A 14,605-nucleotide genomic window follows, 5' to 3' on the forward strand; every position below is an offset into this window, starting at 1 on the left:
CTGCCTTAACAGTGCACCATCCTTCCTCTTCCTACAGTCCCTTCCCCCATTTACTATACATCTTCCAACACCGGCAGCAAATGAAGGAGGGGTCTGGTAGACAACAAATTAACTACACAGTCTTGATTAATTTCTTGAATCCCATCCATCCTGTTTACTGAATGAGGCAGAGGTCCTGTGGGGGGAAAAAACTAGTATGTAATTATATACTTAGACTGTACTGTAAGGCATATATGCAGCTGAAATCCTAATTAAGGGTACACAGGCAACCTTAGCATTTCCTAACTCTTGAGTGCTTGACTTTGCAACCTTAACATTCTTTTAATGTAGTTTTTTTGGGATGTATATTTCTTAGAATTAAAAAGAAACCCCCCCAGAAATTCTGTCATGTGGAACCTATTTACCCCCAGATTGCATCATCAGCAGGTTTCAGGGTTCAGATTTCTATCACTTGAGCTACCATAATAACTGATATCAATAGAAGGCTGTTTTCTTCTTTCTGAGTTAGTCACTAGAATGGGGGATGATAAATACTTTGCCATTGGGTTTCAGAGCTATTTGTTGCCAGCAAAGGAATGTAAAAACTTAGGACTCCTGGATTCCACTCTCGATTGTGGAGGGGAGTGTTCTGTAGAAATTCCTTCTATTCTTATGCCCTGGACCATTACTGTCTCTCTCTGCTCCAGTCCTCTCCATATCTGTGCACATACTCTGCCTCCCCAGTCTCTCTCACTCCCGGGAGGATTCTGTGGAATTTTGTGCCTGCAGAAAACGTCCCTCCCTTCCCCTGCCCCCGCATTTCCCTGTAGAAAATGACAGGAAAGCAAAGGGAAGCCACACGGGAGGGTGGGGGTAACCATGGGTGCAGTTTTTTGGGGGGGATTTCCCTCCTCCAAACAGAAGTGAGGGATGGCGGGGTCACACCATCCCTCCAGCCCCCATTCTGCAAGCACAGAGCAGCCCAGCCAAAGGAGGCTGTGTTGGCTTCCCTGACTCTGCAGCTAAACACTGCCTTCTGGGTCCTAGTGCCAGTCATGCTCCCCTTTTGTGTGCTGAGAGCCTTTCTGTTTCCTATTCTGTGCAACAGTGAGTGCCTGCAGTGGGGCTGGGTAAGGGGAAGTGAGGGGGGGGGAAGATGCAATGGGGAAGGAAGGGGGAGGGGAATGTGGGAGTGAGGGGAGGCGGATGGAGAAGAAAAGGGGATAGGGAAATCATGGGGGAAGTGGGAGCCTGGTATGCAGCATCCCCTCAGCAGCAGCTGGAGCTTCCCCGTTAAGCAGGCCCATCAAACCCTCAACCTGACAAGTCCTGCCCCTATCCCACTGATTCCCCAACCAGCTGCACCTGAACCCCCACCCCATCAAGCCCCACTTCCCCAGCACCTGGGCCCGCCCACTGAGCCTCCCAGACCCAGACCCCACCCCACTGAATCTGCTAACCCCATCCACCTTCCAGATTTTGAGTCCCTGCTCCAAATCATGGGGCGGTAGAGCTTTCAAACGAAACCACTATAGGAGGAAAAGAATTAAGATAGTCAAAACAATGTGTGTTCTAGTAATCTCATTCTTGGAAACAACTGCTAAACCTAAAGCTAAAACTTTTAAGAAGTAGTCAACCTGAAGCAGACACTCAGCATGGAAAATTTCAGTCCAAATGATTTAAGGCTGACAAAGGTATTAGCCAGTGAAAGTGGGGTTTTATAATGGGATGTGTCAAGCAACCTTAACTGTAGGCAGTGCTAGTAGCTCTCAAGACTTGATGACAAATACAAAAATAGTTGACACTTTTTTGTCACTTGTTTTATATGCTCCAGTCTTAACATGCATTCAGTTTTCTTAAAAAGGCTGTTCTTGGGCTGTAGGAGTGTTGAAAATGTTATTTTTGGGTAGCTTCTGTCATGTATAATGCAGCCATATTTTAAAAGTTAATTCATGCCATAACTTACAGTGTATCCTACATAGTTTCTCATTGTGTTCATTCTTAAGAAAACATTTCTCATAATTTAGCCATTTGTTGCCCAAAGACAATATTGGATAATTTTCTCTTCCTGATGTATCTTAATTTGTTGTTGGTAATTTGCAACCATGAATGTGCTGATACGTTGTAAGACATTCTTTTTTTATTGTGAAAATGAAAATTGTCAAACTTATTTCCCTCTTTATTAATAGGTAATGCTTTATTACAAGACATTACTTGTTTGGCAGCAGACAGAATGTTGGTCTTCGCTTCATATGGCAATCTTCTCCATGCTTTTGCCCGGAACAAAGAGGTTTTTATAACTTATTTATTGTGTAATGACCAGACACTAAGCCAATATTGATATGTTTTCTTACTTAAGTCACTTATTCATATCAACTGTAATTTAATTTCACGAGTTTTGGGGACAATAGTCTCACAATGCTCAGCAAATAACTACAGTGGATAAGTTAAAATAAAAAAGGTTTAAGGGCAAATTCTACAGTGGTTGGGCTGTGACACTTATAAAATGACAGCACTCTGATAAAGAAATAATCTTCAGGACACAAAAGTTAAAATATAATTAAAACTATGATGAAAAGGATTTGCCAAGTACACTTTCTCAGTACCAAGGAAGCTATCATAAATGAGGCTTAATAAAGGTGTATATTTACTAGATAAAATATAGCATAAAGTTGTGTATTAACGGGTTTCTGTTATAGGTAGTTGCTATCGTTCAAATAATATACTAAAATATTACAATATGTGAAAAGGTTTTACTTAAATAATGTGTACTTTGAAATCATAGGTGGTTCATATATATGATGGTCACAAAGGAGAAATTCGCCTTTTGCAGCCGTTTGGTGATCATGTAATCTCTGTGGATATTGATAATGTTCTTATTGTTTGGGATGTACAATCAGAAGGTGAGTCACTATTGCCTCATTCTGTAACTGTCCAAATTCTATCTGTGGTATGTGATAAAAGTAGTAAGCATTTGATAATGTAAGACAATTTGTTTAATGCTTATGTCAGACTTCTCAATTTTCTTAAGGCAAAATAAAACTGTTGTTGCATTAATGTTTGAAGTCCTGATCCTGCAGTGAGCTTTGTTGGTGGTCCCCTCCACCCATTCAAAGCTCCATTGACTTTGGGAGGAGAAAGGGTTAGAGAGGAGCATGTGGGTGCAGAATTCTACTCTTGGATAACTGGTATCTCTTAACATTCCCTTTGTTCATGACAGTTGTGATGAAAGAAGTTTGGTGTCCTATGGAGTCCTAAAATTTCTTCAGTCCCTTTATCTTTGACAGTGGGTATGGCATGGAAATTGCTTGCTCTCTTGGCAGCAGAAAAAGATCAAGTGCTAAATTTTTTAGTTATCAGTAGCCTTTCGTGCTATTGAATGAATAGATTTGAAAGGATTTGATTTTTATCGATAAATGTTGATTTCATCATATGTGCACAAACCATTGAAAAAATATTTCCATCAATGATGATTGCAAACTTACAGAGATGCAGAGTAAGAAAAGTCCTGCTTGAGAACTTCTTAGAGTTTTGATTTAAGGCATTTACTTTGTGTATTTTGACATGTAGTGTTGACAATTTGTTTTAGCAGTTAAAAACTTAACTTTTTTTAAGCTGTCTCTGTTGTCATTAAATAATTGTCTACCCCGTTGCCTGACCTCACCCATAGTTTCTCACAACTCGGAAAATTTAAATAGATAATAGAAAAAAATTGCTTAAAAATATTATCCATCGGTATTATAAAGGCTATTTGTGCCACATTTAAATAAGGTTTGATGGCTCACTATTAGGTGGGATCGCACTTCGGTGGCTTAATTCTTTCTTTTCAAAAAATTGTCCAATTTTGGTATTGGGCAATGACTCATTAGCCTGACAGGTTCTCTTGTGGTGGTCTGCGGCGTTTAACAATTTTTAAAATAACTACTATGCTTCTAAGGTGGTGTTCAGTATTAACAAAACTTCATGTTATAATGTAAACAGAAGATATGCTAATCAAGTCAGATGTTCTGCTCAGAAAGCACAATAAGAATCCTTCATAATGAGATAAATCTGTTCTGCTGGGAAATATAAAGTAAGCTACATAACTTGCCATGAGATCGGTCAGGTTCATACAAGGTTTCTGGTGCTTTCAGGGAAGAAATCCCAGTAGTGAGGACTTCTTTCACTTGTGCATGTAAAATAGAGCCATTTTTAAGAAATAATCATTCTAACTTGGAATGTTTGTAATGGCAGCATAACTAACACAGTTTCTTATGTCTGCAGAAGAATACCTACAACTGACTTTTGATAAGGCTGTTTTTGCAGTTTCTGCCATTATGCATCCAAGTACCTACTTAAATAAAATTCTCCTTGGCAGTGAACAAGGAAGCCTGCAGTTATGGAATGTAAAATCCAAGTAAGATTATTTATTCTTTAAGTACATTTTACTTTCTAGGTGGAGCTATACTCAGAGTTTTAATATTTCCTAAATAAAATGTTCTCTTAATGCAGGTCTGTTTTTTCTTACTCCTTCAGCAGAAGAGCCCCTCAGTGTTGTTTTCAGAAATATGGGCAATTCGGTTATCTCTCTCATGTGACTGAAAATGCTATTTTTCTAGCCAGGATTTTTTTGCTGTGAAGTAACAGGGATTGTGCAGGTTTTTTTAGTAATGTTCCTTGCTTTAATTTGCCAACCCTGACCCCACTCAGCATTTTAGCTAGTTGTCTGCCTGATGAAGTACGGCAGAGAAAGTAGTTGTAGAACTCCTCCCCTTTAAAATTGTCGGTTTCAGAGTAGCAGCCGTGTTAGTCTGTATTCGCAAAAAGAAAAGGAGTACTTGTGGCACCTTAGAGACTAACAAATTTATTAGAGCATTAGCTTTCGTGAGCTACAGCTCACTTGATGAAGTGAGCTGTAGCTCACGAAAGCTTATGCTCTAATAAATTTGTTAGTCTCTAAGGTGCCACAAGTACTCCTTTTTTTTAAAATTGTCGTCCAGCCACTGAGTGGGCCCATAAAGAGGAGGGAGATGTGCCTAGCTTGGGTGACCAGACAGCAAATGTGAAAAAGAACCAAAAATCGGGACATCTGGTCACCCTATGCTTAGCTGAGTGTGGGGAGCAAGGTTTCACACCTGTGCAGCTGCTGCAGGATTTGGGACTGAGATCACTACTCAAATTGTGCCTCCTCATGCTCCACCACAGTAATTCAAGATGGGGAAGAGACTTGCTGATTTGGGGGCCCTGCCCTGTTGTTGATTCAACTTGTTTTACATTGCCCCAATTTGCCAGTACAGGCATCTGAAATTGAAAACATGATACTGCATTGTATAAGTTGTTGGGCTGGAAGGAGTTGTTGGCATTTCCAGTTCTCCAAAGTGCAATTTTCAAAAATGACTTTGGCACTGAGGAGGCCAAGTCCCATTTACTTTCAGTAATCACATTAATACAAAAGCCATAATTACAACTTATGGTTTTTGTAATAGCTGGTAGGCCTTCATCTCTCTTGTATGGTGAGCTGATTAGGTGTGTGAATTCATATGGTGGCAAATCTCCAGGTTGCTCATCTGCGCTCTTTCTGCCAAACCATAAAACTACATGGTGCGAGGTCCTCTTGTACAGACTACTGTTTTCTTCTCTCCTTCCGTGCATCCTTGCAGAGTGGAAACTCTTCTGTATTTTAGGGCCTTCTGTTCTTTTGTTAGACTGAAACAATAGCTGTGTTCGCTTGAAGACTTGCCACTGCATTGGGACATGTTTAGAATATCTTCACAACCAGAGCTAGGAACTTAATTTTTTTAAAATAACGTAAATTCTTTAAAGACTCTGCAGGCCAAATAAGTGTTAATCAGTGATTTATATACAGTTTTAATGAGTTTGTTCTTTTTAGTTTGTTTTTATATGTATTTTAATACCTTAAAAATCTGGATTTAGTTTTAAGTTTTATTGTAATATATTTTGCTTTCGATGCAATGGCCTATGGCTGAGTCACTATTAATAAGCTTGACTTAAGTGTTGGTACTCAATCTTTCCATGAGCTGGCTATTTCCAACTCTAGAGTGGGAGATTTCATTATGGGTGCGCACACACTCTGTAAATGTGAAAATATATATGGCTACAATTCATGAGAATTTACACTTTTATCATGTGGTTCAGGGTTTTAGTTTCATAGCAATTATACATTTTCAATAATATCATTGCTCTTCTATTTTATTTTTATTCAAGGTAGCTATATGGTGCTATAGATGCTGTACAAAATCTACTAAAAATAGGATTAAAATAGAATTTTTTTCTTAAATTCCTTTTTAAACAAAGATAAAGTAGGTGATTGCAGTTTGAAATTAATGCACTGCTTGTGCTTGTTTCAGCATTCTCACGCTTGTGTGTAAACATAATCGAGAATTATGTTTTAAAGGCCTGATCTTGAGCCAGGTGCCTAGTTCAATGCTTACTGATTTAGCTAATCCCATGGCATCAATGGGAGTATTTGTGGTAATCCGCACCAGTTAGTGGGTGCAAGATTGAGCCCTAAATTTGATTTTAAGTGAATCTGCCTTGTAACCCAAATACCAAAAAAAAAAGTTGAATAATTTTTTTTATAGCATGCAAAACTAAACATTTAGTTTCATTATTTGATAACTAATAAACACAGCCAAATTGTGTTTTACCAAAATACTTTTATTGCTTACAGTGAAAGTACATATCCTCAGTCGTGTAGTTTAGTTACTAATGTTATTCATGCACCTCTTCATGTTTCATAATCAGGGCCTTGTGTACAATTTTCTTTGCACTCAGTTCTACCACTGCTCTGCCTGAAAATGGTCTCATGCTGAAGACTGAATGCACCAATATATTTTTTAACTTTTCCATACAAATGATCCTATTAGCCAAATTTTTAAATTCCATATTTTTTAATATATGGTGCTAGCCTTCATTCTCTGTCATACTTCTTTCTAGATGTACTTGCTAGACATTCATTTTGACATAGATTTTTTTCTAAATATAACTTTTAAAACACTTTCTTTTCACAGCAAACTTTTATACTCATTTCCAGGATGGGCTTTAGGGGGTGTGACAACCCTTGAACAGGTTAGTAGTTTTGTTAGTTCATTTGTTTATAAAAGGTAAATATAGAACAGCAGTCAGTGGTGTTAAACATTCTTATACAGTGCTATAGGTGCATATTGTGTACAGAGAGTACAGATAATATCCCTGCTCTGAGAAGCATACAATCTAGGGGACCATCCCTGTAAAAACTCTTACTAACTCGCATAGCTTTCTTAACTTCATTCTGGTTACTCATCAAGTAAGGACTACTTCGGTAACTTCAGTTTGTAGGGTATTGGTGTACCGTAGGTCAGCTTAATTATGTTGCAAGTTTCTTGCTTCTGAAATTTTTTTTGCTTTAAAAGAAACTGGAGGGGGAAATCAAACTTTTGCCAAAATGAAGAAAACTCCAAAAAGAAGAAAATGGGGCTATTACAAACAAAATAAAAACAAACTAAAATGGTATCATATAATATCGGCTGCTCAAGCTTCTGTGAACAATTTTAATTTCATATAAATTTATTTTTAGTGCAACATGTTCAGTCTCTCTTTAATGCTTTAGAATGGTCTAATGCTCAATTATAGATTAAAATAAGTGAATTGATATTATGTGGTAGGAAACGAAGTGTAAGATTTATTAAATACCTGACTATAAGGTTAAACCATTTATTTTAGACCTAAATTTACTTTAATGTCATACATATCGGGTGTTAACTTGCTGTACCTGTAACCTATTGGTATAGGAAAAGCTTATGGACCATGAAGTAGGTTACATAGAACTTGACATAACATATTGCTTACAGAAACTAAGTTTGTGAAATGAAGCACTCAAGTCAGGAAATAAGATTCTTGTGCATATTTTATACTGTACAGATTTTAGTTGTGTATCATCCAAACACACATTGTGCAAGACTGCCTCCCTTACATAGTGCACAAGTTGGACAGTGAAGGAGGAACAGATGTGAAATTTACTAGACTTCTTCAAACATATTTAAAGGAAAACATTAATCCAGTACAATTATCTACCAAAAATATTTTTTATTTTTTCTAGGAAAGTTTTTAATTGCTTAAATGTATTTCTTAAATTATTTTTATGCTAAATTAATGCATTCCCTCCTGTTAGTTGAATATCCATGGTCTTCCTCCACCACACTACATATTGTTGCTCCTGTACACTGAAAGCTGAATTGCTCAGAGTTGTACTGAAATCAGGTCAAATCTAGTGACTCAGTAGTTTTATTCTGAATTTATATTGTGTAATTTCAAAAATAAGTTTTTGGCTAGAATAGAGCAGAATCCTTACCTAATTTGCTAAGAAGTACCTCATTTGCTTTGTAAATTCAACCTGTGCATTGAATGAAGCAGTGATGTTGTAATAATAAAATATGTAGTTAAAGAATATATTAATGCATGCAGAAGATTTTTTAAGAGGAAAAATAGAGAAGGATGGAGAGGAATCTGTTTAATTTCTCTCTCATCATTGAACTGTCTTTCACAGGCACCAGCAGTAGATGTAGTTGCAATAGGTCTCGTGTCTGGTCATATCATTGTGCACAACATTAAGTTTGATGAAACACTGATGAAATTTCAGCAAGACTGGGGTCCTATCACAGCAATATCTTTCCGTACAGGTAAATTCTAGTAGGTTGATCAGTCGTATATGCAGATCAAATTAAAACAGTAATATTAATTGAAAAGTAGAAAAATTAAACACATTTTTAAATTATTGTAGGCACAAAACTTGGAGTTGTGTCTGAGTTTTTTTTAAAGTTTACAACGGCTAATAGTAATAAACTTGTGATATTTTCTTTATATAGTTGGAAAAATTGCAAATCTTGCAGGGGAATGTTTAAAATCTGTATACTGCTACATTTTACTATTTAATAAATAGGAAGTAATATTGACTCAAAACAGATCAGCCTAGTTGTAGGAGTCAGAGTATTCTTCAATACAGCAGATTTGGCTCTTGCTGCAGAATTGTGCTCCTGAATCTAATCTTTTATTTAAATATATCTAGCTCTAATGCTTGTGAACTGAACCTTGAGAATGTAAGAGTGTCAGCTGGTGAAGTAAGCATACAACCAGAAATTATATCTGAGATGTGTGAGCAGCACCCATTCCTGTCATTCATCTAACTCTGAAATCTAAAGATAACCAGTTAAATATCCACTGTGGGGTTTCGTGAATCTTCCTCTGAAGCATCTCGTACTGGCCATTGTCGGACCAAGATACTAAACTAGATATACCTGGTCTGATCTGATATTGCAAATCCTCTGGTCCTGTTACTTATGGTGCTGATGGTCCATTCTCTCTCTCAAAAATTAGATCACTATGATAAATGATTGCTTTAATTTAATGTTCTATTTAGGAATTATTTTTTTCCTCTGATTTTAGTCCTTGAGAGGCAGATTTGCTTACATGAACTTTGAAAAGTTAAATGACAGGTTTCAGAGTAGCAGCCGTGTTAGTCTGTATTCGCAAAAAGAAAAGGAGTACTTGGCACCTTAGAGACTAACAAATTTATTTGAGCATAAGCTTTTGTGAGCTACAGCTCGCTTCATCGGATGCATTTGGTGCAAATTCATCCGATGAAGTGAGCTGTAGCTCACAAAAGCTTATGCTCAAATAAACTTGTTAGTCTTTAAGGTGCCACAAGTACTCCTTTTCTTCTTGAAAAGTTAAAATGATTGATTGAAAGCTATACGCAATGTATAATAATAATAAAAAAATTGGCTTTGGATTGCTTTTTTCTTCATTTTGTGATCAGATGGTCATCCAGTCATGGCAGCTGGAAGTCCTATTGGACACATTGCACTCTGGGATCTGGAAGAGAAGAAACTAATTAGTCAAATGCGAAATGCCCATTCCACAGCAATAGCTGGTATGTCATTTGTCCAGGGAGAGCCACTTCTTGTTACTAATGGTGCTGATAATGCTATAAAGGTAAGCTATTTTTTCTGCTACTACCATTGTGGTAAATTTATTTTTTTCCAGTGGTCCTCCAAAGTACAAATACTTGTGTAGACTTGAGGTAGTTCTTTTCAGTTGCATCAACATGTATAGTAAAACCAAAGTTACTGAATGTGACAAGTTTTTGTTTCTAACTACGTTATTCCAATCTGTTTTTTTCAATGGGAGCTACTGTTATGTTTATTGATGTTCCATTTCTTTGCATTTCTCGAGCAGATATGGATTTTCGATGGCCCTGGAGGTGGTGGTCGTTTGTTGAGGTGCCGTATGGGACATAGTGCTCCTCCAACAAAAATCAAATACCATGGGCAAAATGGACAACAAATTCTTAGTGCAGGTAGAAATTCTTAACTTCCCAAATTTACCCATTTTGTTCCACATTGTTGTTAAATAAACTCTTCAGCTTATTGGCTAGGGATAAGAGATATGACTAGCAATGTCTTTGATTTTGACAGTGCATTGCAAATTACTGTATTTAATCATTTAGGTACATTAACCGTACTGAGTAATTCTTCAAGTGATCGCACATGTGCATTCCATGCTTGGTGTCCACACCTAGCGCTCGGTTGTTGGGAAATTTTTCCTTCAACTGTACCTGTTGGGTGGCTTGTGCTCCCTCTGCTGCCATGTACCATTGTATAAAGGGCAGAGCTGCTCCTAGCCCCACTCAGTTCCTTCCTATCACCCATGACAGTCATCAGAACCCTTGTTCATTACCAGAACAGTTCTTTCTCAGCTTTGTGCATGATGATGAACATAATAGAGCTAGTCTGGTAGATAGTATAGTTGTAGGATTTTGATGTTTTTTAAAAAAAAAAAAAATTCCAGTTTTTTCGGTCTTGTTTTTTCCCCTCCCCTCCCCCCCGCGTTTCAGGGTTCTGCTGATGGCACCAAGGTATGCCCCAGTCATTGGGCTTCAAGCACTGTGCTTCTTGCTCGAGGCCTTTGCTAGTGAGCAACTTACTTTGTAGTTGCCTGTGGGGTCTGGCTAAAGCAGAGTAAAAAGACCAGTGCCTAGAATGAAGAAGCATAGGGAGGCTAGGGTGAAGCTTCTGCTGTTGGGAGTTGGCAACCAGGCCACCATTGAAGCCGGCCCAGTCTGACTTGGTGCTGAGTGCTGCAGCTTCAGTGAGAAGTGCACCTCCAGCATTATTGGAATCTGGGCACCGATCTCTCTTGTCTGTGCTAAGAAAGAAATATAAGACTTCCAAAGAGGCTCAGAGCAGGGGAAGGTCTCTACTCTTAAAGTCTGGTAAGAGGGATGAGAACATGTTGAACTGAGTGCATCTGAAACCTAAGCACTCCTCTCCCAAATCAGTGCTCTAGTCAGCATAGTTGCTTTCAGTGCTGCAAAGGGCACCATTGAGCCCAGTGCCAGAAGCGGCACAATCGACTTCATTGTCACTAGAACAAGATACCACCTCAGTGCCAACTACCCCAGAGGCGGTTGAGTCAGCAAGAAATTTGCTCTGCCTCTCGATGCTGGTGTCTCCATCTGTACAGGACTCGGGTCCTTTGTTACCATTGTCCTGTCTGTTGCCATCTCCAGCAGGCCAACCTGTGGTACTGAAGTTGCCTATTTCCCCGGTCAGCCCATTTGTACCCTCCAAGGGGAACCTTGCAGTGATGATGATGCTCCTCCTATCACCAGGTTCTCAGTACTGGTCCCTGGTATTGACTGGATGAGCCACTTAGAGATTGGATCTTGTATCTCACAAGCCTGAAGCAGGACCTGTCAGTCCCCTCGGGGATCCTCTCTCCCCGCCTATCATTGAGACCCCACAATGGGAGTTGCTAAGAAAATGTGGCTAGGTCACTGGGGTCTAGCCTTGTACCAGTAGCCATTTTGGAATGCTTTGGGGTTTCCCCAGTTTCTAGATCTCTCCCTCACCATGCATATTCAGTGCCCTCATCTGGGGACAGCCTGCGCACTGGTCTGCAGAGTCCGGTTCCAGGACCAAAACCAAGCATCAGGAAGAGATCCTAGAAGCAGAGGAACAGCCTGTAGGAGAGCTTCAATCTCCTCCACTCTTGGCTTTCTCTTCGTCCTATCCAGATGATGTGGTTTCTCTGGATGAATTTAAAGTATGAGGAGTTGTAAAAGAGAGTGACTGCAGACTTGGGCATGCAGGTCAGGGAGTCCTCATATCACTTGATTGACATAGCATCAACTGTAGGTCTCTCCAAGTGGCTCTGCCAATTAATGAGGCAATACTAGAACCTATAAAGGCTCCGTGGCACATCACATCCCGTTATCATTGCCTTCCGCTTCAAAGAGGGCAAAAAGAAAATACTATGTGCCCACCCAATGTTTTGAGTACCTTTGTACCCACCCATCTCTGGGCCTCATTACTCATGGCAGCTAATGAGAGTGAGTCACAAGGACATCAGACTGCTGCCCTCAAATCAAAAGACAGAGAGAGAGTGGACTTATTTGACAGGAAGATTTATTCCATGGAGGGTTTACAGCTGTGTATTGCTAACCAACAGGCTCTGCTGGGACAGTACAGTTTTAATTTATGGGGCTCCATGTAGAAATTCGGAGACCTGTGTCTGGAGATGGCGAGGCAGGAGTTGTCTTCTCTTTGGTCAATGAGGGCAAACTAGTTGCAAGAATATCACTAAGACTCAGCAGCTAGGACCACAGATTCTGCGGTTGCTAAGTAAAAATGATCTTGGTTAGTCTTCTGATCTCTCCTTTGAAGTCCAGAATACTACTTGGGACTTGCCATTTGAAGATGCTTCTCTGTTCTCAGACCAGATGGACAGAGTGTTCCATGGCTTAAAAACTCTAGAGCCACCTTAAAGTCCTTGGGTTTGTACATAGTGCTTTCTGACTGGGGAAGATCTCAACATCAAGAGAGACACTGATTTCCCTGCCCCACTCCATCTGCTCGACATTACCTGTCAAAAAAGAAGTCCAAAGGTTTTAGGTACAAGCCTCTCCCTCCTGCTGCTTCGGCTCCAGCTGTGGGCCCTTTAAGATATCTAGGAAGTACCAAGCAGTCATTTTGATGGCCCTGTTGAGGTTGCCATGCCATTCTCCATCACTCCAAATCCATATTCCCCTACCTTTGCAAACAGTCTGTCCTGCTTCTTCAGTGCTTGGTTCTGAACTACTTTGGACCTGTGGGTTTTGAACATTGTGGAGATGGGATATACTCTCCAGTTTGCTTCTGTCCCTCCTTCACAACTTCCCTCCCTGCCCCCTTCAGGGATAACTCCCACAAGGAGCACCTTTTTCAAGAGATACAATCTCCCCTTTGGTTGGAAGCTGCAGGGTAGGTTCCATGTGATCGCAGAGGGAAGGGGTTTTATTTCCTCATCCCAAAGGGATGGAGGGGAAGAGGGTCTCGGACCAATCTTAGACATGTGTCAATTCAACAAATTCTTGAAAAAGATAAAGTTCTTCAAGTAGTGTCCTTATGGGTGCTCCACTCTAAGTGCACTTGCGTCCCCAGCGCCTTTGATTGGAGATTTCTCATAGCGGTGTCCATTTGGCCCACACATGTTACCCAGCCTTGTGCTTTGTGCCATTGTTACATAGCACTATTTGGGCAAACTGCCCTCAGTTCCTTCTTAAGCACCTCAGCCTGAGATTGAGCCTTTGTCGTTGTTCATGTTGTGTTTTAGCTCAACCGTGTCCCCTTAGCTCTTTTTGTAGTTGATTATAGTTAAGGCTACATTTTAGTCATTGGTATTTTTAGTAAAAGTCATGGACTATTCACGGGCAGTAAACAAAACTTAACAGCCTGTGACCTGTCCATGACTTTTATTATATACCCTTGACCAAAACTTATGGGGCAGGGAGGCAGCACACAGCCTGGGCCTCCCACTGGTGCTGGGGGACCTGCCGGGCCAGCAGACTCCCTACCTGGCTCTTCTTCTGGGGCTTCCCGGAAGTGGCAACATCCCCCTCGCTCAGCTGCAGGCACCGCTCCTGCAGCTCCCATTGGCCGCAGTTCCTGGAGAATGGGAGCTGCGAAGCCAGTGCTCTGCACGGAGGCAGTGTGCAGAGCTGCCAGGCCATGCCTCCACCTAGCAGCTGAGTGAGGGGGATGTTGCCACTTCCAGGAAGCCCCCCAGGTAAGCATCATCCAGAGCCCGCCTCACCCTGTCTTGTGCCCCAGTGCCCTGCCCCCTCCCACACCCAAACTCTGCTGCTGCTGGGGGGCGTGGTGGCCCAAAATTGCCCCAGCAGCAGCCAGTGCAACTGGTGCAGGGGCTGCCTGAGCTCCCCCTGAGCCAGGCATACTGGCTGCTGCAGAAGTCACAGAGGTCGCAGAAAGTCACAGAATCTCTGACTTCTGTGCAAACCCACAACCTTAATTGTAGTTAGTAAGTAGTAGTAGTTTAGTTTAGAAAATTTTTTGCGAAATAGTTTCTCCCCTCCTGGGCATTTTACTTTATTGGGAGGGTATGCCTGGCTCTCAGAGTTTCAAACGTTGCCTTTCGTGCCAGGAGGCAGTTCCAGTGAGTGATGGACACTCCTGCTGCATCCGTTGCCTTGGGGAAATCCCACGTTTCCCAAAAGTGCAAACTTCAGCCTGGCATTAAAATCTAGGGTTAGGAAAAAAAAAACAGGGAGATCAAACTTGGACACCTCATGATGGAGACCTCGCAGCACCTC

The 14,605-nt window shown here is 40.5% G+C and overlaps 1 protein-coding gene across 1 annotated transcript in view; it reads left to right on the forward strand.

Moving 5' to 3' along the window:
• The window catches only part of WDR36 (WD repeat domain 36), a 70,333-nt gene that overhangs the window by 15,765 nt on the left and 39,963 nt on the right, over positions 1–14,605 (forward strand). The window contains exons 3-9 of the mRNA XM_038403307.2: positions 2,169–2,269; positions 2,765–2,882; positions 4,243–4,375; positions 6,990–7,047; positions 8,504–8,636; positions 9,773–9,948; positions 10,192–10,312. Coding sequence (XP_038259235.1) covers positions 2,169–2,269; positions 2,765–2,882; positions 4,243–4,375; positions 6,990–7,047; positions 8,504–8,636; positions 9,773–9,948; positions 10,192–10,312 — 840 coding nt within the window. The remainder of the gene's footprint in view (positions 1–2,168; positions 2,270–2,764; positions 2,883–4,242; positions 4,376–6,989; positions 7,048–8,503; positions 8,637–9,772; positions 9,949–10,191; positions 10,313–14,605) is intronic.

This window comes from Dermochelys coriacea, chromosome 5 (genome assembly GCF_009764565.3).
Source record: "Dermochelys coriacea isolate rDerCor1 chromosome 5, rDerCor1.pri.v4, whole genome shotgun sequence".
Classification (NCBI taxonomy): Eukaryota; Metazoa; Chordata; order Testudines; family Dermochelyidae; genus Dermochelys; species Dermochelys coriacea.